Raw genomic sequence first — 24,939 nt, 5'->3', positions numbered from 1 at the left:
CTTCATCCCTTTTTGTTTCATCTATTGTGTGTTTTCTTAATTTTGCAGACTTCAAACGGAGAATAAAGAACTTGTTGCAAGCCAGCAGACTGAAACAGAAGTCTATGTTAAAACCAGAGATTCTCTGTTGGAGGAGAAGGCAATCCTTTCATCTGCTTTGGAGGAAGAGCAGAAGATGCACAGTGCCTGTCAGCAGGAACTAAGACTGCGCACACAGGAAACAAGTGATGGGAAGAATAAATTGAAAGCCCTCGAGATAGAAGTTGACCAGATTAAATCTGAAAACGAAAAACTGCTAGGAATCATAAAAAGACTAGAAGCAGAGGCCCAAAACTGGAAGTTGAACAGTGAGCAGATTCAGAGTGATCTGCAGGCTTCAAAATCTCTTGTAGAACAGCTGCACAAAGAATTGGAGCAAAAGGAGCAAGATGTGGTGCAGTTGTTAAATTCTCGTGATGAAGCTGTGAGTACAGCTGTTGGTGAACTGCATGATATACATGCTATTGAATGCAAAACACTAGAAGATAGACTTAAAGAAACTGAGAAGGAGAAATTAGATGTGCAAGATAAAATAGAAAAATTAACGACTCGATTGAAAGCTTCACAAGAGGAGGTTGACCGAAGTAAAGGTCAACTAGAGTCATTCACCAAGTCTATGTGCTCACTACAGGAGGAGAGAGAACGTGTCTTAAGTGACTATCAACAGTTGGAGCAACGACATCTTGATGGAATTCTTGTCAAAGATGGCTTAATTCAAGAGGCAGCAACAGAGAACAACAAGCTACATGAAGAATTAAGGCTTCTGCGTAGCCGTACTGATGACTTAAATGCCCAGAATGCTAAATTGAATGCTCAGCTGACTCGCTACAGGGAGGACTTGAAAGAGCTAATTTCATTGAAGGACTCACAACTAAAACAACTTCTCGGTGAAAAGTTACAGGAGATTGAAAAGCTAAGACATGAGCAAAGTGACCAAGAGCAGCAAATGCTTCAAGAAAAGGGCCAACGAGAGATTTTACAACAGGAGCTAGATGAAAGGAAGTTAGAAAAGCAGAAGATGTTGGAAGAGCTTGATAGCCTTAAACTCCGTGTATCTGAGCTGCTAACTGAAATTGGGACACAAGGAAAGCAGCTTGAAGAGGTGCATATGTTGAAAGATGAACTGATACAGGTGCAAAAGGAATTGACACGTGTTCAAGAGGAAAGCTCTCGTATACAGGTAGAAACAGAACAGAAAGTGCAGCATGCAGAGGCTGAACTGAATAAGAAGTTACAGAGCATGCAGCATGATACTGGAATTTTGCGCAACGAGACGGAGACGGCGGAGGAACGAGTAGCCGAACTTGCTAAAGATCTTATGGAATCAGAACAGCTATTACTAACTGCAAATGAAGAAATAGCTGGTCTTAAAGCTCAGCTGCAGGCATTTGAAGGCTCAATGAGGTCTTTGCAGGACAGCCATGATTTAGCTCAGGAAGAAATACAAAGACTGCAAGAGCAGCTGACGGACGTATCTGTCCTAAATACAGAACTGGGTGCTGTGAACACCGAAAAGAACCATCTCTATAATACATTATCAGAAAGCAAGGAGCAGCAACACAAGCTGGAAACGCAGCTTAAGGATTTAATTAAGACTTTACAAGCAAGGGAAGAAGAAATAACTAGACTTGCATCTGAGCTTGACATCTCCCAGAAACAGTTACAAAATTCGTCCGAAGCAATGGTTAGTCTACAGCAAGAGCATAATGGGCTACAAGCCAAATTGAAGGCCCCACGCGTGGAAATTGAAAGGAGCTTGCAGAGTCCTTCCCAAAGAGAAACAAGGGTACAGTAAAATAACAGTATTAATATCAAATACAGTAATTTGTATTAGCTGCATCTTGCAAAAAAAAAATTCCAGAACAAAAGTTGATAAAAAAAAATAAATCCAAATTATGGAAAAGTGTGTATAAAGTGGCATAGAGGATGTTCAGTTAATGTGCAGTAATGAAAAGCCAATAAACTATGGGAGGAAATAAGATTGCATTTCATATGCATATGCCAGTTGGAGTAAAATGTGCCTAATGTTTGAAGAGGTGCATGCACCTAAAGAAATTTACATCAGCTATGAGATGGAGTAGTTTGTATTTTTTTTCCTTGTATAATTTACTCCAGTTTCTGGCGTAAATTATATGTAAGTCTGTTTTGGGGAGCCAAGCCTCTCCCAGCAAGCCATGCTCCTTTAACTGGTATAGATGTTTAAAATTCACAAAGGTTTTGCAAAAGTTGCAACCTTTTTTTTTTAATGTAAGTTTTATGATAAACTGCTAATCAATAGATGTCTGACAGCTGGGACCTAGCGCATCTCCGCTGTATTCACTTCAAGTAGACCACCGGAGATAGCTGAGCGCTTGAATTCAGCTATCTCTTGTGCTCCCATTGAAGTGAATGGGGTAAAGGCACACATGCACGGCCGCCCTTGGTCATACTTTATCTCCTTAGTGACGAAGGGGATAAAAGGTCATCTTTATTCCAAAAATTGCCAATTAAACCTAATGGTTGTCCTGCAAAAACAAAAAACCTAACCTATCTCCTTCAACAGAACAATTGAAAAAAATGGCTAACTATGGCACCATGATAAAAATAACCTTTTTTTATTTTTAAAAACCGTTCTGTTGTGAAAAAGTAGTAAAACATGAATAAATTGCATAAGCTTGGTATCGCTGTAATCATATGTACCAAACTGCAGAAAACTAAAGTTAGCATGTCAACTTATGCTGCACAGTGGACAAAAGTAAAAAATAAAAATTGCTGTTTATTCTGCGCACCAAAATGTAGAAAGGTGATCAAAAAGTCATATATACCTCAAAGTGGTACTAATAACTGCATTCATTCTACAGAAAACAAGCCCTCACACATCTGTATTGACAGAAAAATAAAATTATAGCTCAGAATATGATGCTTTAAAAAATAAAAAAATAAAAAAAAAAAAGAAGTTTTTATTGTGCAAAATTGGCAAAACATTTAAAGGAAGTCTGTCACCAGATTTGGTGCAGCCAACTGAATGCACAGGTAATTGCCCAGTGATATGAAGACTATAATGTTACTTTTATTTTCCAGTGTGACTCCACCCAACCGTTGTAGTCCGGTCTTTGGGCTGCGCGATATATGCAAGTGAGGGTAGCACCGTCCAATGGGCGTTCCTGCAGTCCGGCTGTTTGCCTGCCCATCGCAGATAAACCCCCACCCAATCAGTACTTGGTGACGTCTCCAGCTCTCCCTGCTGGAGATGTCATGTATTCAGCGTCACCGCCACACTGAGCGAGCAGGCGCCTGTGCTGTAACTCTTTCCTGGTTGGACTGAGTATAAAGGTACCATTAGGCCTCATGTCCACGGGGAAAATCAGATCCGCTGCAGATTCTCCATGGAGAATCTGCAGCGGGTCCCTCCTGCCCCACGGACATGAGGCATAAAAATAAGAATTTATAAGAATTTACCTATCCGTAGCAGGCGGGGAAGCTCTGCTCTTCCTCACGGCCGGATCTTCTTTTTCGGCCGGCGGATGAATTCCTCACGCCGGCGGCACGTCGTCGACGTGCCGCGCGCATGCGCCGGGCACATCCGCCGAGCCGAAGCAAGGGAGATGCGGCCGTGAGGAAGAGAAGACCTTCCCGGCCCGCTGCGGGTGAGTAAATTCTTTTAAATTCCGATTTTAGGTCTCCCGCGGATCCGGACGGCTTCCATAGGCTTCAATAGAAGCCCGCGGGAGCCGTCCCCGCGGGAGACCCGCATGAAAATGGAGCATGGTCCAGATTTTTTCATGCTCCATTTTTTTTAAAATCACTTTTATTGACGATCCGCGGGTATTTATCTACCCGCGGGTGGTCAATGCATCCCTATGGGGTGCGGATCCGCGCGCGGGAGAAGAGTTAAAATCCGCTGCGGATTTTAATTCTTCTTTTCCCCGTGGACATGAGGCCTTATAGTCTTCATATCATTGGGCAACCACCTGTATATTAAGTTGGTTGCCCCAAATCCGGTGACCTGCATTATTACAGGAACGTTCAACTTAAACTAAAATGCTATTAATAAAACTAATAGCTTAGCGCGGGCCTTAGAGGGATTTCTGGACCCAAAAATTCTCTTGATGTTTTTTTGAATCCCTCTGTCATACCTATCCCTCTCATGCCCTGTACTTGGTATAATACAGTCTATCAGCATTGTCTATTAGTTCCCCACCAAGCAAGGAAATATTTAAGTTTTCTTTATCTTTCAGATCTCCAGCAATGAAGCCAGCAACTCGGCTGAAGAACTTCAAACTGTGCAGATAGAAGTACAAAACTTGCATACTCAGCTTAGTGAAACACTTAAACAAGTGCACCTTAAGGACCTCAGGATTCAACAAATGAACTCAAAGGTCAGCTGTTAAATTACTGAAAGGCTTCATAGTTCATTGCAGCTGATGACTTTTTACCATGCATGCTATAGAAGTGCAATTGAGTGAAAAATGAAACGTGCGTGGAGCACTTTAACACCTTGATGACCACTGGGAACATGTTTTAGGCTAGTCACTGAGGGACCTTAGGCTAGGCTGGAAATGTTTTTATGGCAGCCCACTCTAGGGCCGGCACGGGAGTCACATGCCAGGAATAGCTCGGCTTCTGCCCTAACAACTGGGAACAGACAAATTTTAGAATCCCAGCCATTTAATCTCTTTAGGTGGTTGATGGAGTGAGGGGGCACCCTCTGCCATATATCGACACCCCATGATGCAATCGCTGTGTGCTGATAGGTTGCCAAGGCAACAGGACAGCTGATAAAGGCCTCCTGGTTTGCTATAACCCAGCCTATTAAATCCTTTCAGAGGATCTGCATGGTGCTCCATAATGGCCCTTTACCACGGAACGATTGTCGTTCAGCTTCCTGCACTCCCACAGAAATTTCAACGATAATCGTCCCGTGTAAACGCATGCAACGACTGAACGAGAATTATTCAGTTGTGCAGTTTCTGCATGCAGTAAACTGAACGATGTACCGTTACTTTTTGAATAGAGATGAGCGAGTATACTCGCTAAAGGCAATTGCTCAAGCGAGCATTGCCTTTAGCGAGTATCTCCCCGCTCGAGACAGAAGGTTCGGGTGCCGGCAGCTTACTGTGAATAGAGGTGGGCAGGGAGAGAACGCTCCTCAGCCTGCTGCACCTCCATTCCGGCAGCGCTGTGAGCAATGCCAGCGATATTCACTCCTGTGTATCAGCACATGAGCAAGCATCATTGGGAAAAGTGTAGGGCATAATTTGCCAGACAGCTTGTCCCGTGTAAAAGGACCATATGTCTTTTGTTTGCGTCAAGTTGCACTCCAGAGTCAGACATTGCTTATTTCTTTAAAAAAAAAAAGGGCAGACATAGGGGGAAAAAAATTAATTAAAGTTGAAATGCCTTAACAAACTTTGTAAATGCTGTTTTTGAATGCTTTTTAAAATGAATTGATTATAATCTGGTCTACATTTGCAAAAAAAATTCTGCTGAGAAGTATTTCCACTGATTTTACCCAAATAAAAGGTGCTGTTTCCACATATGAAGTCCAAAAATAGGAAATACATCAATTTTTTTACAAACAGCTGTTTGATTAGAGGTTATAAGATCAAATATCAGGGATAATAAGAAGTTCTGCAGAAACGATAGCACGTAATATATTTGTTTCAAGCAAATAACAAGTCTATTGTCTATCCAAGAGACAATAGTTGTGTACATTTCATTCTTAGGCAGAAATGTTCTATTTGGATGCTCTGGAATAGTTCTGTACAGGATTGTTACGCTGTGAACACCAGCAGTAGTCTGCAGTCATGTTTGAGTTCCATCTACCTTGATATCTATGTTCCATGGTTTTGGTGTCCTGGTGAAAGCGTTCTCCTTGTTCCTCACTCATAGAGCCAAGATTTGAGTGGAAGTAGCTCAGGTGGATATGAAGGAAATGCAATTTGACACTCATGTTTGCTCCCAGTCTTTGAAAAGCAATCAACTAATGTTGAACTCTACGGTTATAATTTTCGTCCTTAAAGTTGCCAAGGAAATCTGTAACCAAGACAGAAAAAGCCGACCAAGCTGTCCTTTCTATGGTTTACATGGTATTAGGGAATTCTCTGTCTTTGATTAGAAGCCTTATTTGTGGGCCATCAAATATGCCAGCTTTTACCTTCTTGTGTGAAAGAGCAGATGTACTTGAAGTATACATCATCTTGATCCAAAGCCCCAAACAAACTGTTTCATAAGTCCCAATTTTATATGTAGTGGGAGGAGCAACACTTTGAGGATTAACAAGTGGTTCATTCTTCATATTCTTTTCACCAATCGTAACATTCTCTCTGGCTGGCCATTCTGTCCTTGTATAATGTTCTGCCTTTGCTCCGAAATTTTGTTTATCCACCTCCCTGTCCTAGAAGAATCGATATACCTTTTAGGTCGCCACATAAAAACCAGCAATGATCATTTATATTTGATTTTTTTAGAGAGTGGCTCTCATGGCTTCATAAGTTTCTCTCATATTTGCCGAGTGAGCAATAGGAATGGAAGCTAATATATTGGCATTGTGAAGCGAGACATATTTTCATACTTCTCTTTGAACTGTCAACAAAAAGCCTCCATTCTGCAGGTAGATAACCATCACATCCCATTGACTCAGTAAGTCCTTTGACATCAATGCAGTATACAAGCTCCTTATCCATATGGAAATATTTTAGATCTTTCTAGCCAAAACATTTTAGCCACTGTGTAACATGCCCTTGAAGGACATCCCATATACATTCCACAGACCACATACATACCAATACAACAATATATTGTAATTTTGCTCATATTACGTTTTTACTGTAACAGTTTATTAGTAAACAGCGTTTTGCAGAAAAGCCAGGCATGACTGGAAGAAACGTGATTTTTGTATTCAGCACACCAAAATACATAAAGATCACATGTTACCATGTTTCCCTGTCTTGTTATACTAGCCTAGCAGGCTCAGTCTGGGTCTCTCCCACTGCTCTCCGGAGCTCCGCTTCTTGCAGTCCTCGGATGCCCACAGAAGTTCGCTTCCTGGTTACGGGCTTCATGAATCCTGCCTTCAGGAAGTGATGGCTCTGATTGGCTGAGCAGCGATCAAAGAACCAATCACAGCCATCGCATTGGTTGATAGAGTGCTGCATTGATTGGTTCTCGAGTGCTGCTCAGCCAATCAATGCAGCACTCTATCAACCAATGCGATGACTGTGATTGTTTCTTTGATCGCTGCTCAGCCATTTAATGCAGCGCTCGATGAACAAATCACAGCCATCGCGTTGTAGAGGCGGGATTTATGATTTGGCTGAGCCATGGCATTACGGAGCCTGCTAGTAATGTATTCCTTTTTTTATGTAATGCAGTTAGGGCTTATTTTTGGAGTAGGGCATTTATTTTAAGCCTCCCCAAAAATCCTGAAAAGTCGTGGTAGGGCTTATTTTCAGGGTAGATCTTTTCAGGGAAACGGGGTATCTTGTAGTCAGCAAAATTAATGTAGACCAGTGTATTATTTTATTTATATATACTTTCAAAGCAGGGCAGTTTATTGTGAATTTGACAATCGGTGCAAACTTAAGAAAAGCGCTCCTCTAATTCCCCCAAACAACAAGTAAGATGGCAGCCCCTGTAATCATGAACAGACAAAAGAATAAAAAATCTGCAATTAGAGAATCAAAACAGACTAGTAAATTGAATGTTTCCTATCTGGTTTTAATTAGTAAAATATAGCCTTCTAATGAAGGTGTTTTCAAAATGATGCCAGTATAAAGTACACATATGGTAAATGTTAATTAACTGTATTGTGTCGGGTGACTGTTTTCCTAAAAACAGAATTAAAAATAGTAAAAATTAAACATCTTTACAAATTTTTTCATCAATCTAGGAGTTTTCTTTTTAATAATTCAGCAACATATTAAACAAAAGTGGGCTCTAACATAAAGTGCAAGGTGTCACAAAAACAATCTTAGAATCACCTGGATGAGTAAAAAAAAATAAAGTTATTTTCACATAAAATAAGAGGCAGATTTTAAAAATGGGCTGTCAAGAAGGGGTTAATGGAGACTGAAATTAATTTCCAGCAGTATGCTATGTGTAACAGCTTAAAGAGGATGTTGATACTGATGTTTTTGTGTTCTTTACAAACCCGGCAGTATGTTCAGTTAACAATGCAGTGACGGTCTCTGAGAAGCTAATGCAGAAGTGACCGTGTGACAAGTGATACTTGTTGCCACTTTTGTTTACAATCAGGAGTGTAACTATAGGAGATGTGGAGGATGCAGTTGCACCCGGGCCCAGGATCCTTAGGGGGCCCATAAGGCCTCTCTTCTCCATATAGTAAGCCTAATAGTATGAATAAAGCATTATAGTTGGGGGCCCTGTTACAGGTTTTGCATTGGGGCCCAGGAGCTTCAAGTTACGCCTTTGTTTACAATCATATTTTTTTTAACGACTAAGTAGAGAATCGGCAGTATGGCTACTGCTGTAACTCATGTTATACTGTACATCCAGTTTAAGGTGTTGGGTAGAAATCCTCCTGAAGTTGATACCTAGAGTTTCTGTGAGCTGTTCTACTATTACGCCCTCGTTTTCCTGTCCATTCCTCTTATTGTTGCTTTTCTTTCTTTGCAGCTTTCTCAAATATTTGAGGAGAAAAATGCTGTCGTCCTGCAACTGCGTGGCAGCAACCAGCACCTGCGCGATGCGACTAGTCGCTGCTCATCTCTTGAACGACAACTTCAAGAATTGCAGCAGAAGAACTTGGTAAGAAAAAAATGCCATAGAGGCATCAGTGCAACAGTCATTACTTGGAAGGATGAAAATTGTAAATGGATCAAGCGAATAGTTGCTGAATCCTGTACTCTAAAGCCATGCCCACATCTTCTTTACTCCTCTGTTGTAATTTCCATTGTTCAGGTTTGGCATATTTTCACTATCTAGCTCCTATGCCGGAGCTGAACAGTACCTGATAGACCAGATTGACTATAACAAGGTCTGTCCAACTTATGGCATGCTAGCTGGAATTTTTCCATGCAAAATGGCACATTAGGCTACTACAAGTTTTCCAGGATTTTTGGCCAGATCTGCAACAGATGCCTCAAACAGTGCCTCTAATGCATCTCTTAACATTGCCTGTGATGACTAAACCAGAACAGAACCCCTAATGAATATTCATTAGCCACTTTGCCTAAGGGAGGCATTGTTGGATTTCAACATACCTCATCCTTTGTTCTCGACTGAGCCAAGTGGGCATGTATGGGGATGTTAGAGGAGATTACTATGTTATATGTGTGGCCAGCTTGAATTTGAGTTTCATAGTCCACATGAAAAATCATTAAATCAATAATCCCAGTTTGGTACATCCGTGTCTAAAGAAGGTTTCTTGCAGGAAACGTTGCCAAGTGATTCTGCACCCGGAGGACCACAGGAGAAGAAGGAACCACAAATGGAGACTGATCAGCAACTGTTGGAACTGCAGGCAAGGTGTGTGGTTTCTAGAGTTCCCTTATTAACACATTTAAATTGTATCGGAGATGGACTGGACTGTGTTTGTAACAGACAGGCTTTTTGTTAGACTTTAAAGTTGATGATCAGTTCACAGGATAGGCCACCAGTATTTGATCGTGGGGTTCCCATGCTAGTCCGCTGTATGACGGGGCCTGGAGCTCTGCACTTACTGTTATGGTCGTGCCGGGTGCTGCAGCTCACATTCTCCGTTGCAGTGGAGTTATTTTTGTATATCTTCTTTTTAACAGCTGTATTGAGAGTGCAGTATATACTATATCCAGCAAAAACTATAAGCCAAAATCAGGGCCAGTTTTGGAAATAAATATAGAAAAAGAAGATATTGATTACTTTTGCAATAATATGACTTTCAGAGAAATGATTTGACAATACATGCCATTGGCATTAGTGTATGTATAATACATGCATATAATATGTAATATAATGGCTCATTTCACACCAGTGTTAGGGCTTCAGTCATAATTACGTCTCTCTGCTCAGTTTCTGAAGCTGACAAATGGGATTAAAAAGGAAATAAACTGATTTCATTTTTCTCCATTGATTTCAATGTGGTTTTTCCAAAATGAGAAGCTTTCTGTTAGATTCCATTCTGTTAGGTTTCTGTTTTTTGTTATTTGTTCTGCTTAAATGGAAACTAAATGTAAGAGAAGCAAATGGAAACCTTTCGGTTTTCTTTCAGTTTTTTTAAAAAGCCCAATGAAATTGATCAGGAAAAAATGCATTTGTTTGTTTCCTTTTTAATTTCGTTTCTCTGCTCCAAAAACTGAGCAGAATGACTGAGTTATCACTAAAGCCCTAAAGGTCCATTTACACGGGATGAATGTTGGGCAAACAATGCCTGACACTCGTCCCTGTGTTTCCTCACTCCCGTGCTGTCACACAGGAGCTAGCAGAGCAGGCCGGTTCACGGAGCGGCCAGCAGGGGGGTGGGGCAGTGCAGGAGATTTCTCTCCTCTCGCTCCCCTGCCCCTCTCCATTCCATTGAGATAACACAGCGGCCGGCTACTACGCAACGGCCGCTGTTTAAACTGAACAATGATCTCATCGCTCTTGCAGCATAAACGATGAGCTCATTGTGCAGTGTAAAGACTGGTCGTTCAGTAGTGAACGGCCGCAGTGTTATGTGAATGGAGAGGGGCGGGGAGCGAGAGGAGAGAAATCTCCTGCACTGTCCCGACCCCTGCTGGCCGCTCCGTGAACCAGCTAGCTCCCGTGCAGGAGCACGGGAGCGAGGAAACACAGGGACGAGTGTCTGGCATCGTTTGCCCGACATTTGTCCCATGTAAATGGACCTTAAAGGGGTTGTCCCGCGCCGAAACGGTTTTTTTTTTTTCAACCCCCCCCCCCCCCCCCCCCCCCCGTTCGGCGCGAGACAACCCCGATGCAGGGACTGAAAAAAAGAACAGCACAGCGCTTACCTGAATCCCCGCGCTCCGGTGACTTCTATACTTACCGGTGAAGATGGCCGCCGGGATCCTCTACCTCCGTGGACCGCAGCTCTTCTGTGCGGTCCATTGCCGATTCCAGCCTCCTGATTGGCTGGAATCGGCACGTGACGGGGCGGAGCTACACGGAGCCCCATAGAGAACAGGAGAAGACCTGGACTGCGCAAGCGCGTCTAATTTGGCCATTAGGCCATTTTAGACGGCGAAAATTAGACGGCAACCATGGAGACGAGGACGCCAGCAGCGGAACAGGTAAGTGAAAAACTTTTTATAACTTCTGTATGGCTCATAATTAATGCACAATGTACATTACAAAGTGCATTAATATGGCCATACAGAAGTGTATAGACCCACTTGCTGCCGCGGGACAACCCCTTTAAGGCTGGTGTGCAATGACCCTAATCAGCAGTTGTAAAATGTTCTGCTTTTTCTCCATTTAGTCCTTCTGAAACGTGCTTGGAAGTAATCTGTTACCTTTTATATACACAGGTATTTGGAGGTAAAGCAGCAGCTTACCGAGCAAGATCAAGTGAGGTCTGTTCTGGAACAGCAGCTGAGAGAGGAGCGCCAAAGATCGGAGTGCAGGACTCAGGAACTGGAAGAAAATGTGAACAGGTCCGTTTTAGATTTGATTGCAAATCTTATATTTCATGCACTTAGGCTGCCTGCACACAAGAGGAAGTCTTTTTGCTGTACTGCGGATTATTTATTTAAATCGCTGCTTGTCCCGCATCATCACCTAGCGATAACATGGAATTTGCAACCTTTCCACAAGGTCATTGCGGAAGGGTCATTTACTTCAATGGAAGCCGTCTGTGCGGAGTCCGCACAGAATTGTGTGCTGCGACTTCTTTCCAGAGAGCAGAAAATTACAATCAATTTCCGCTCGCGGTGATGAAATCGCAATTTGCCATAGCATGCTATGGGCTGTATTTGCTGCGGAATTCAAATTCCACAATGCAAATCCGTCCGTGTGCAGCCGCCCTAAATTTTTGCTTAATTAAGTTAAGAACAGGAACAATGTTCGTTTGTTTTTTACAGCATGTGAGTTTTTGTGTTTTCTTTTTTTTTTTTTTTTTTTTTTTGACATTTTAAAGAGCATTTGCCAGAAAAATCATTTCCATACAACCACAGAATTGGTTTTGTTTCTGCTGCATGTGTGGAACTCTGCAAGCCCCATTATAATTAATAGATATTTGAAATTTCTGTAACAAATCTGTTTCAGAAATGTTAGTTTTCTTCTGCTCTTTTGAACGGTATGAGAACTGGAATACTTCAGGATTTATTTCCTATGTATAGCCACATAATAAAGAAACGAAAAAACATAAGGCTAACTTCACACAGGTGAGGGCAGTATGCGGCCATGAATCCTGCGTCTATATTGTGCTCATCATCCATGTGGGAGCAAGGTGTTTTCCTGTGAAAACGGCCTCACATCACTTCGGGAATGCAGGGATCCTCCGGTGCAGCTGTCACGGCCGTGGCAGAGGATCGTGGAGTTCTCCCATTACTATCAATGGGGTTGGCGGCAACAAAGCAATGGGTGGTGCAATGCGAGATCATGCAGCCAGATAGAACATGCTACGATTTGTTTCTCGCATCGCAGTGCTATGCAGGAATAAATCGCTCATGTAAATGACCTCATTCAAAAGAACGGGGTTCATATTTGTGCATCTCGCAACGCACAAATCTTGCACGATTTTTTTCGGCCTTGTGAAGCCAGTCTATCTCATAATGGAAAACCTATTTCTAAGAAAAAAGTAATTAAATAATGTCATTTTCTGATGATGGTACTTTGCTTTCTTGAGGCGCTCGCTGCAGTGTTAGGTTGGTTTCGCAGTCGTTATGAGCCTGCATTTAACGTCTGTATTTTTTCAGTAAAGACCTGGACCGCTTCCCCATCTTACAAGTTCTAGTATAGTAGACTGTATTCACCCATTCTATAGCAGCACTATTCTGTTCAGTAGAATCATGGGAGTCCAGGAGAATGTAGTTGGAGTATAAAAGTATAAGTTGCTCAAATTTTAAAATCTAAAACAAACCATTGAAGACTTAAAATATATAATTGTTCTGAAATTTCCTCTCCGAGTACAATAACACAGGTATTCACAAATTAGTTTGATAAAATGTATACTGTCCATTTATCCCAGTTCTGGGCATAAATACTTTAGCAGCAATTGAAGGTAACTAAAGTACTTTCCATTCTGCAATTATTTAAAACAATGCATCAACTCAGACAAGGAAGGAACTTCCATCTTTTCCAGTATTTTTGCTATAACAGCTTTTGCTGCCACTAGAATATGTAAGGTTATAGTTTTATTATTTGTAGCCAGACCTGCTGCCCTGTATGCAAGAGTGTGAAGATGCAGTACCAACTAAAAAACTTTTTCAAAATACTTTTAGGGCTTACGCCCACGAACGGAGCGGGATACGTCCACTGTTTTACGCCGCGGGACTCCCATAGGGATAAACAAAAAAGTCCCCGCTGGTGATCATGAAAAAACACGCTTTTTACCGTGTTTTTCCGCAGTCTCCATTAACACTAGATTAGTGGAGACCTCCACCCCCGTGGAAAAACGCAATAAAATAGAACATGCCACGATTTATTTTGAGGCATGTGAGGCCTGAGCTATTGGGTTCAATAGAACCTAATAGCTGTGTTATTCCGCCGCGGATTTACATGTCAGGGAACGCAGCATAAATCTGTCCGTGGGCATTAGCCCTTAAGAAGATGTTCTATTTGGATCCAAATGTATTTATAATGGGACAATCGCAGAAAATATGCTTTAACATACCTTTCTAGTGAGAGCATCTCCAACAAAGATTAGACCATGTTGGGTATACAATGGCTAGATGAGAAGTTACAATACCGTTCATTTAAAGGTTTTACTTGACAACTCCAATTAGATACACACTGGGAAAGTGACGTTGCTAAAAGTAAATGACCTATTCCAATCTTCATCACTGATGGATGGCCCGAGATCTTCCTCCCAATGTTCTAAACATGGCATTTTTTCTATTAGGAGTTTGCTACCAATAGCTGTATACAATCTTGAGAGACCCTCAATAGTCTTACTTAAATTAGAAAAGGCTAATTGGAAAGTGAACTGGGGGTATATGAGATTTTGATAACTAATAAAATGGCGGATCCTAAGGAACTTATAAAAGCCTGCTTGTGGGATGTTAAAACCCATGCTAAAATTATAATTGCGAAAGTAACTCTGTTTGTTACCTTTTCACGGCTAAACTGCTAAAGCGATTTTGATTAAATTTGGCAGGGAGATAGCTTGCATCTTGAAGAAGGACATAGGCTGCGTTTTATCCCGAAAATTTATAGAGTTCTCTGGGGAGCGCAACAAGACAGATTTATTTGGTGATGCACAGGCGCGCCTCTGCTCCGCAAACCGTGCCATGCAGCGAGGCGGAGAAGAAGGGGGTGCACAACATAACTATGCCTATACAAACGGGCATACATGTGAGGACAAACGTTGTTGCTGACATAGCATATTGCAGTTACATTCCTTTCACCATTTCAACTTTTTACGTTTTCAATATACAACAAAGCACAGATTAGATTAAAAAAATACAAATTCCATGTGGATGAAGTCGTGGGTAACAAGCTAGGTAACTATATCTACCATTAAAGGACATGCAGCAATGAAAAAAGACTTCGGCAGCATCCAGGGTGCAAATTGATATCCAAAGTTTTATTCCCCCAAAACTTTGGATATCAATTTGCACCCTGGATGCTGCCGAAGTCTTTTTTCATTGCTGCATGTGATTTTGGTGATAAGGATCCATTCACCTGTTTCTTTGGCTACTGCATAATCTATGCCCAGCCCTTGGAGGGATATACAATTTGTGCTGCTGGCGACCTGCTTTCTCTCTACCATTAAAAGGACATGATGTCCATTAACCCATAAATCTGAAATTTGATTAATACCAGCCTCTATCCAGTTGGAGACCGAGATATCCGAAATAATAAGGGTATCACCTGCAAGGAAATTTCAGGAATTCTACCAGGGACAATTGACTTGGAGATTATAATACGTTTCTGTATTGTTACCCCAGCTTCATTAGTTGGGTAACGTGACTTGGGTACTGTGAAACCAGGTGCAGCCAGCCACAACAATACATCAGCAGGACTAGAATTAGGAGGTGATTTTTCCATATTAACCTAATGTTCTGTAGGGGCTCTGGCTTTACATCACCTCACTTGATCCAGAAATAGGGAAGTAAAGAGCATAGGGTGCTACCTGTGGTTTCCGTTGTGTTCAGAATTTTTTGTAGCCTGTGAAGGTAGGAGGACAGTAAGAGAATGGACAGATTCCTAAAGACAAATTACATCTTGGAAATCTCCTTAATTGTCCTAAGGCCTCATGTCCACGGGGAAAATCAGATCCGCTGCAGATTCTCAATGGAGAATCTGCAGCGGGTCCCTCCTGCCCCGCGGACATGAGTGCCGAAAATAGCAATTTAAAAGCATTTACCTATCCGACGCGGGCGGGGAAGGTCAGCTGTTCCTCACGGCCGGATCTTCATTTTCGGCCGGCGGATGAATTCCTGACGCCGGCGGCACGTCGCCGGCACGTCGTCGACGTGCCGCGCGCATGCGCCGGGCACATCCGCCGAGCCGAAGCAAGGAAGATGCGGCCGTGAGGAAGAGCAGAGCTTCGCGGTCCGCTGCGGGTGAGTAAATGCTTTTAATTCCTATTTTAGGTCTCCCGCGGATCCGGACGGCTTCCATAGGCTTCAATAGAAGCCTGCGGGAGCCGTCCCCGCGGGAGACCCGCACGAAAATGGAGCATGGTCCAGGTTTTTCCATGCTCCATTTTTTTTAAAATCCCTTTTATTGACGATCCGCGGGTATTTATCTACCCGCGGGTGGTCAATGCATCCCTATGGGATGCGGATCCGCATGCGGGAGATCCGCTGCGGATCTTAAATCCTATTTTGCCCGTGGACATGAGCCCTAATGCTTCCAACTTAAGAAACTTGGTTAAGTCCTATTCAATTTCTTGTGCTAATGGGAGACAATTGGTTGAATGTAAGATAGAGGTGAGGAAAAAAATTTAATCCCCCAATAGGGCAAATAATCTGAAGTCCAAGAGAATGAGAATTTAGATTTGAGTAAGGAGGTTGAAGAGTTAGATATGTACATTCCCAGAACCTGGGACTGAGGCTGGATCTGCATGGGATACAAAATCTCACTACAAAACATCGCTCACGTGAAAGAACCCATTGGAAACCATGGGCTTCACATTGTAGCGAAGATTTTGTAGCCCGTGCGGATGCAGCCTTAGAAACATTTAGCTTGTAGTCAGAGATACCCCTGAACTGGTTCAATCTTTCTAAAACTCCTGGAAGCAAATTAACCGGATCAGACTGAGCAATAATTACACCATCTGCAAACAATCCGATTCTATTTTCAGTATGTCCTGTACTAATCCCCACCACTTCTCTAGCTGTCCTAATCTTTTCAGCTAAATGTTCCATCAATAGGGTGAAAATTAATGGGGATAGAGGACACCCTTGACGAGTGCCATTTGATATAGTAAGCACTTTAGGCATATACCTGGAAGTCAATACAGCTGCAGAGGGAAAAGAGTATAGAGCCATAATAGATTATGGGCTCATCCTGTTATACCAAATTTGTACACCTCACTTAAGTAGCCCCAGTGGAATATGCATCCAATGAAAGAAGCAAAGATTACTCTGAAGATCCTCCACATGACTGAGAATATTAATGAATCTGCTAGTGCCATCTAATGACAGTCTTTCCTTGACAAAGCCCACCAGATCTTGATGCAGCAATGAAGATGATACATCAACAAGACAGGAGGCTGGGATTTTGGAATATACTTTTAGATCCGTATTAAATAGTGAAATAGAGTGAAAATTCCCAGGTCTATCCGGGGTTTTTCCCTGGTTTGGATGAAGTAATTTTCGTTTCCTGAAGCATTTCTCTAGGAAAGCTGTCTGAATCTTGAATGTTATTGAAAAGGGTTTAAAGATGAGGTGTAAATATAGACTGGAAACATTTATAATGGTCATATGTTAATCCGCTGGGGCTGTATGAGGATAGAGTGATTTGATAGCAGTATTAATTTCTGTTGAAGAAATGGGGATAGATAAAACATCAAGCTGCTGTGGTTCAAATATCCATATGGGACTGTTTAGCTTCCTGCCAAACTAGGGAGCATTTAGTCTCTGAGCATTAAGAGAGACTATTTGAAATACCATTTATTAGGTTACATAGAAGCTATGATGTGATGACCCTACAAGCAGGACATGCTTAAACAAAAGCAGTAAACTGTAAATTCTGTGGCACGGTGGGGGTACTCTCCTATTGGATCGCTAGCTTTTCCTTTCAGCAGGAATGAACACCACATGCATACAGGCTCCAGAGATGTGAATTTCTTGAACTTCTGGCTACCACCAGAATTTATTCTATACCACCGCAACACGTGTACAGCATACAAGGCTCGGGGTTCACAACCCACATGGTCTCAGTCACCACTCCTCACCCGTGGAGTCTGGAGGCGTCCTCCTGTGTCAGACGTGGGACGGGTCCCGACTGGTCCACATGTACCTCAGGCTCTTGGTTCCCGACTTCCCCTGTGTGGCAAAAACTAATCTTTTTATTTTACCCACAGGTGTTGCCTCTAGTTTCTGCAGCCTGAATGCCTGCCTACCATCCCCTGTAGGCAATTCTGTGTGCTGCACTCTTACAATACCCATTGATTTGCACGTGAACATTAAAGACTCGTAGCCCTATTAGGCCACTCTCACTCAGGCGTTACCAACAAACCACGTTTGAGACTGGTGTTTTACCACGATTTCATACGCATTCCACTTTGTTTGACAGCGTTTCTTAATGCACCCCATTGTTATAATTGGTGATGATGTGCGTTAAAAAGCACTAAAATGCACAAAAATAGAGCAGACAGCACTCGAAAATTGCAGCGTTAGAAACACTGTGTTTGAGTGCGAGTCTGCGAAGCCCCATTGAAATCCATGGGGGTGTTGTACCATGTATGTAAAAAGCAAGCTGTATGAGAGCAGCCTTACGCGGGACGACAGTCTGCTAAACGACTGTACGAGCGCGGACGTCAACGCTAAGTTCATTAGCGCTCGTGCAGAACATTTCCGTAGGCAGAGTTTGCTGCTGGATCGCGGGCTTCTCACTCAGGGTTTTACCCTCTATGTAAGGCGCTGAGCGGGGAGCGTTTACATGGGAAGAGAATCCAGCAATAGTTTTTATGTTGACTGAAAGTTAGCGATAACAACTTGCATTTACACTGCATGATTATTTCTCAAATTCATTTATTGCTCTTAAGTCAGAAAGCCTAGCCCTTAGAGAGTCCTCAGTCACTGACAAGGGAGAGGATAATGCAGAAGTAAGGGTCCTTTAGGACGAATCGATTATCATTTGAACAAGCGAGTGATGTCATCGTTGGCTCATTCGCTCTCATGCAGCCTGTTCAGACAGGCAGATACAACATTGGCTCGTTCCAACGAAAATCAGTCAGTCTTTCACATTCACTGTGTAAGCGAATGAAAGGGAATGAACGTTGAACGCAAAATAAATGATTAGACCAAACTATTTATCGCTCACATTCACTCATTTTAACAATAATTGTTCTGTCTAAAAGCACCTTAAGGATCTGAAGGCACATTTACATGTAATGATTATTGCTCATTACATGAGTGAACGAATTTGAGCAATAGTCGTGCAGTTTAAATGCAAAAAAAAAAATCGCTCCCCACTTGTGTACTTGTCGGCTATCGTTGGCTTCTTGTTACGTGTAAACGCTCCCTGCTCAGCGATTCACATAGAAAGGGAAGCGCTGAGCGGAAAGACAGTGCTAAATTTTTCAGTGTAAATGCTCTCCACGAGCACTAACTACCTAAGCGGTGACGTTGGCACTTTTGGAGTCATTTACCCAACTGTTGGCCTGTGTTGAATAGGCCATGATGCTTCTCTAGTGTGCTAATTACAGGCTTATCAGTGCTAACTGAAGGGGCACTTACATGTCTGGTGATACTGAATGAGATTCACTTGGAAAGCTGGACTGATTTCCGTTACAAGCCCCGGCCACTACACGGAAGTCGGCGCAGAGGCTTCTGCTCTGACCCCTGTGTTTTTGTGGCGCTGACCGCATGCGCCCGCACAGCTGATTTGTCTGAGTCCCGAGCAACAGCCCCCGGCCAATCAACTATTGATGACCTGTTTTGAGGATAGGTCATCAGTAGTATTTCACTGGAAACCCCTTTAAGTTTTGGCAGTGTGCTGGACTAAAGGCTTGGGCTTCAGTCCTTGTTTCTCCTCCCCTAAATGTTTTTAATAGCTGACTTATGACCACAACACAAAACTTAGTTGTGGCCATAAGTGAGATGATAACACTCAGAAGACAAAAGGGAAACTGAAGCCCCTCCTACAAGGGATGACACCCGACAGCTGTCCCAGCGATGATCGCTCCAGTGCTTTTACACAGGAGCGATTATCGCTCGGTGAATGGAGGCGGAGCGGCCGGGGATCGTTCACAGTAAATGGGCAATCATTCATAAACAAACAACTGACTGTTTAAACTGAAGGATGCAGCGGCGGGCAGACAACTGATGATTTTATGGTCTGCAGGAAAAATAAATCGTTGATGCTTTTTACACTACCCAATTATCGTGCAAACTGCTCAATCTAATGAGCGATTTGCACCATAATTGTCCCATGTAAAAGGGGCTTAAGCCATGAGTTTATCACACGAATTGATCTGATGGGCGATGCTTTCTGCAGTTTATGTACTGTGATATGTAGCAGCTGCAGTCAAACGGTGCTACATTTTTAATTCAACCTTACTGCAGCAAAAAAAAAGTTTTTAAGTACAAAATGCATTCATTTTAAGTAAAAATAAAAGGTATAAAAACATAAAATTAAACTGAGATGGTTATAGCTTGGAACTCTATCTCTGTAAATATAAATCCTATTTCAAGGCTTTTCACCTTTCTTATTATAGACGAAGATCACTTGACTGGTCAACTTCTCGGGAATCTGCACCACATGAGCTGTCATTGCTGATCGAAACCCATGGAACTACAAGTGTTAAGGTAGATACTAGGAGTTCATTTTTACACTGGCTTACCTTTGCCATATATTTCCTAAAAATCCACATGGTTGTACATTACTTGTAACAACTCATTATTCGTTTACTTAACCTTAATGACAAGCAAAGCATTAGTTATTTAAAGGATAAGTTCTACCTAGCAGAAGTCTTGCTACCTATATTTTTATGTTAAAGGGGTTGTCCCCCTTTGAACTATTGGCTGCTGTTTCAGTGTATGAAGCTGGATGCAGACTGCTCCATACACTTTGCAGCAGTTTGGGTTAGTATTGTAGGCACTATTTTCCCAGTGAGTGCCTGAAATACTAACCCAGACCTGGGGGGGGGGGGGGGGGGGAGAGGGATGGTTGGTTGTCTTTTAACTTTTAATACGGTTTTATTTTTTTTGATTTCTAAAACTTTTTTTATTAAACTTTTTGTACAATAGTTCCAATAGCGGACTTGAACTTGTGATCCCTTGATTGCTTGTATTTTAAGCTGAAACACTTCACTATTGCAGTGTAATAGTAATTTTGCCTATTAAGTCCTGCCAGAGGCAGGGCCTAATAGGCATGTATGCGTCCTGGAAGTCTTCACTAATGTCCCGGGTGCCATAGTAACCAAACAACATTCTGTAATTGCATCCCGGGGCTTCAGAGGGAAGCCCGCTCAAGGTAAATGATAGCCACTGGGTATGGAGTGGACTCTTGCTTCCAAGCCCACTCCATACACTTTGTGCAACTTTGAGATGTATATTTCCCTTACACTGTTTGGAAATAGTTATTGTAAATTTTCCTCTTTATGTATTGTTTACAAAAGAAAGTTCTCTATATTTCTTGTTGCTATAGATTCACTTCTATCTCTTATCTTCTACAGACTCAAAGCTCATCTTTAAGGAGACTTCTCCGCTTTTTTTTCTGTTCTCGCACCAAGGCGCCCCTGCTTTTTTCTGTTTATCTGTTACTCATCCATGTACTGCTCTTCCTCTGCTTTACGGGACACCTGTGAGAGAATATGCCTCAAAATGCAAACCCAGGAGAGCATTAGAACCTGCATGCTGCATTACAACAGGATATGAACCAAAACCACAATCTGTGCCAATCGGTGAAGATGTTCTGTGACATGGCTGGAACCATTCAGGACGGATGGTACTAGATCAGGCCTACAGCACACAGAACCCTCATCAGTATGAGCACAGTAAGCAGGACACAAGGGTTCTCCAGGACAAAGTACTGCTACGAAGAAGGAAAAAATCTAAATCCTACCCAGTTCACCTTTGATGCCTTCTCCACAACCCAAAGCCTGAATTTTTGCTTCTTGTGATTTTCAGAAATTACCTTTTGATCTATTGGGCATTTTATGACCCTTCGCCTGCACCTTTCTAGCAGAACGATTATGAAAATAGAAAACTGTTTGTGCAGATGTCTGTAAATACATTTTGTATTAAGACTGTATCCTATAAATCTACATAATTCTCTCCCCCCGGGGAGTCTTGGAGGACTGAAACATATTTATTATCATTAAGGCACAAAGCCCAAGATCTTTCATTCCTGTAAATGTTATGCGAATCGATTTTACGTAATGCAAAACAGCACAAAAAAGTTTTATAGTTATGAAAATAGTGGGGTTTCTTCTTTTCGCCTACAGATTCATTCCTTTTTTAGTTCGATTCTTATTAGCCCATACAGTCTGCCTACAAGAGATGTTTTTATAGCTTGCTGACCGCTGTGTCCTGTAGGTCTCACTGACCAGCATAGAAATGTACCAGAAATACACTTTATTGCTTGTATCTGGTGGCAGTTTGGAGCCAAGACAGAGGAGGGTGCACAGCAGCCGCTGCTAAGTAGATGAGCCCCATGATGCCATGCCTTTCTCATTAATGTCTCTCCTGGCTCATCTGTGAGATCTTCAGGTCACTGCCAGGCTTGACCTGGAAATATCTCCAGTGAGGTCTGAGTAATGGGAGTAAATATGACACTACTTTAGTTAGTATACAACACTTTGTGTTATCAAATCGGTGACTATTTCACCCTTATATATAGTCATCTACAAGTGGCTTCCATATGCAAATGCAACTGGTCTATAACAATAGGAAAATAGTGGCTTCATCCAATGTAGGTCTCATGTGCAATTAGCTCGCAAAAGCCAAGAGGTTCTCAGTACATGCAAGCATTCTGTCTAGAAGCCCATTAGTATCCTGCAACCACCCTGAAGGGGGCCTTCACACTTGCGATACAATCGTGCAATGCGAGAGTGAGTGAAAATGCAGAATTATGAAACCGCTGATTTTCAATGGTTTCCTTCACATTTGCAATGTTTTCACTCCTGTGATCTTGCGAGAGAGAAAAATCACGGCATGCTCTATCTTTATGAGTTTTATGTTTTGTTCTTTTTTTTTTTTGTTTTTGTTTTTTTTTACCTCCTATGTTTCCCTATGGAGCCTCCTTTTTATTGCATTGCAAAACACGAACTTGTGGTTTTCATTCAATGCGTTTTTAACATTAGAAAGTCCTATTGACTTCCATGTTGCAAAATTGTGCAAGAAAAACGTAAATGGCAGTGAAGTTTTTTGCGAAAAACAGGAGCACTGACTCTGAAAAATTGCAGGAAAAAAAGTCATAATTTTGCCGCGTTTTTCTCACGGCGATATCGCGGTCGCCCGTGTGAAACAGCCCTAATAAAGGCATTTATCAAGTAATGCAAGTCAATAGGATCTGGAAACTTGGGAAAATGCCTGATTACAGCTCCATAAACTCTCTAATATTTGGTAATTAGACATAATATAGTCAGCTGGCAAGCACAAGGTCTCTATCCGACCTTTTAATTATTTACACATATTAACTAGTAATTGCATTTTAAAGGATGCCTGGACATCATGTATCTGGTTACTGGTTAGAATTTGGCTTTTATTTTCTCAAAAGCTGACAAATACAAGATGCATTCGAATTGGTCACTGTGAACAAGGCAATTTTTTCAGAAATTCTTCATATACTTTTTGACTCAATTCGTTTTTACACAACATTGTAACTTCTTTCTGTGGGCTTTAATCTAAACCATATAAACCTTACAGTTCTTGGTGCACGGTAGACGAGCCACTGTCTAATTAGGGGATGGAAATCTGTGCTATTGCAGCGGGGTCCTTGTAACCTCTTATACATGAATCCCAGTGTATTATCATGTTTACATGGTGTGTGACTGCTTGTATTATGCATATACTGTATCATATACTGTATTCATGTTTGCCTCTTTCGTCATGCACTTGCACACTTTATTTATTGGAATTTAAAGACCATATGTACACCTATGCAACCATTTACATTTTTATTGTCAAAGTGCATCTAAAAAGAACAATGAAGTAAGTTTGCAACAGAACTTTGGGTGACTAAAATATTCCAATCATTTTTGAGTCTACAGCTCTATGCAGATCTATGCATCTCCATAGTAACAGACCGCAAACAAATATTGTGTAGTCTGATCCTGCAGTCAGATTGTCACTGGTTTGAATAGGAGCTGTATAAAGAAAACTGCAATAAGTTTTTATTAAATATTCTTGTAAAGTACACAATGTACTTTAGATTCCTTGGCACAATAAATATGGTTGCAAGCCTTTAAAGGGGGTTGTCCAGTATTAGAAAAAAAGTGTTTGCATGTTTTTTTCCAGTAAACCATGCCACATTTTGGCTGTGTCTGGTGTTGTAGTTGAGCCCCATTTAAGCGAATGGGGTAGAAGGAATGCACTGCAACACCAAATAGAGCCCATTGACAAGTGGTGGTGCCATTTGTGGGATAGAGTTTCAAAAAAATAAAAAACAGATCTTTTTTGAATGCTGATTTACCCAATTATGATTCTTCAATTATCTTTTCTGTTTATTTGATGTTTGATCCACCAGTGTTATGATGCACAGATAATCGTTTTTGCAGTCCGTTTTCCTCCAGCCTAGGGTGTGCAGTGAATTGCGTTCTCCCTTCGTCAGCACTGTAGTTCTAATTAAGTTATTCATACTTGTTTATATGACACTAAAGTGGATAGAATAATTATTACAAGCTTCTGTATTAAGACCACTTGGTTGGGGGACGTGATAACAGTAATATCTGTTAAATACATAGGGTATGTACAGCCGGGATATCATTCCTTTGTTTAAAAGCCAAACTCTGTGTGGTAGAGAATTAAGTCCTTTAACCTGGTATCCAACAGTGACTTGGGTCTCCGACAGTCTAACTGTTCTGAACCTTGGAAGACCCGTTTTTATTTCCCTGTGACTATGATATGTATTGGGTCACTTTGATACCAGATTAAAGGAATGTTACTTTATATACATTATACACACATTAACTCTCATTCTGTCATATATGGGATATCTCTTTGCTTCTTGAACTAGGATAGGATGCGCATATAATTAATTGTCTGTGATTACAGTATAAACAAGTTCCAATTTTAATTATGAATAAAAGGTTATTTTTTCACTTAAACAGTTGGGTGGCTTGTTCATCTGAGATACTTAATATATTCATTTAATATCTAGTACGATCGGCATGTCTTCTAGTTTTGTGCTGGTAAAGTTGCTCTACAAATGTCCCATAGTGGATCCATTAGGGTGGGTCAGCTGACAACACTGCTCAGCCTCTTTGTGGAGATGACTGTCTTATTGGTTAGCCTCTCTTTCAATGTTTGGCTTTTGTAGTTTGGTGCTGGTGATAGTTTACCATCTAGCTGACATCCAACATGCATGTATAATAGATGTTGGGTGCCAGAGTATGGAGCGAGCTCAGGAACTGTGCCCGCAATATACAAGGCAGGTGCCAGCTGTAGATTACAGCTAACAACCAGCTGCGATAAGAGAGAATTT

General features: G+C 41.7%; 1 protein-coding gene across 1 annotated transcript in view; it reads left to right on the top strand.

Moving 5' to 3' along the window:
• GOLGB1 (golgin B1) overlaps positions 1 to 24,562 on the top strand; it is a 49,745-nt gene extending 25,183 nt beyond the window's left edge. Inside the window, exons 10-16 of the mRNA XM_066592235.1 lie at positions 49 to 1,825; positions 4,257 to 4,397; positions 8,656 to 8,787; positions 9,413 to 9,507; positions 11,484 to 11,609; positions 20,009 to 20,099; positions 20,969 to 24,562. Of these exons, the coding sequence (XP_066448332.1) occupies positions 49 to 1,825; positions 4,257 to 4,397; positions 8,656 to 8,787; positions 9,413 to 9,507; positions 11,484 to 11,609; positions 20,009 to 20,099; positions 20,969 to 21,100 (2,494 nt within the window). The 3' untranslated portion in view covers positions 21,101 to 24,562. The remainder of the gene's footprint in view (positions 1 to 48; positions 1,826 to 4,256; positions 4,398 to 8,655; positions 8,788 to 9,412; positions 9,508 to 11,483; positions 11,610 to 20,008; positions 20,100 to 20,968) is intronic.
• The last annotated feature ends 377 nt before the right edge of the window (positions 24,563 to 24,939 follow it).

The sequence above is a fragment of the Eleutherodactylus coqui genome, chromosome 2, assembly GCF_035609145.1.
Source record: "Eleutherodactylus coqui strain aEleCoq1 chromosome 2, aEleCoq1.hap1, whole genome shotgun sequence".
Taxonomy (NCBI): domain Eukaryota; kingdom Metazoa; phylum Chordata; class Amphibia; order Anura; family Eleutherodactylidae; genus Eleutherodactylus; species Eleutherodactylus coqui.
The sequence above is the reverse complement of the archived record's forward strand: the minus strand, read 5'-3'. Positions and strand labels throughout refer to the sequence as shown.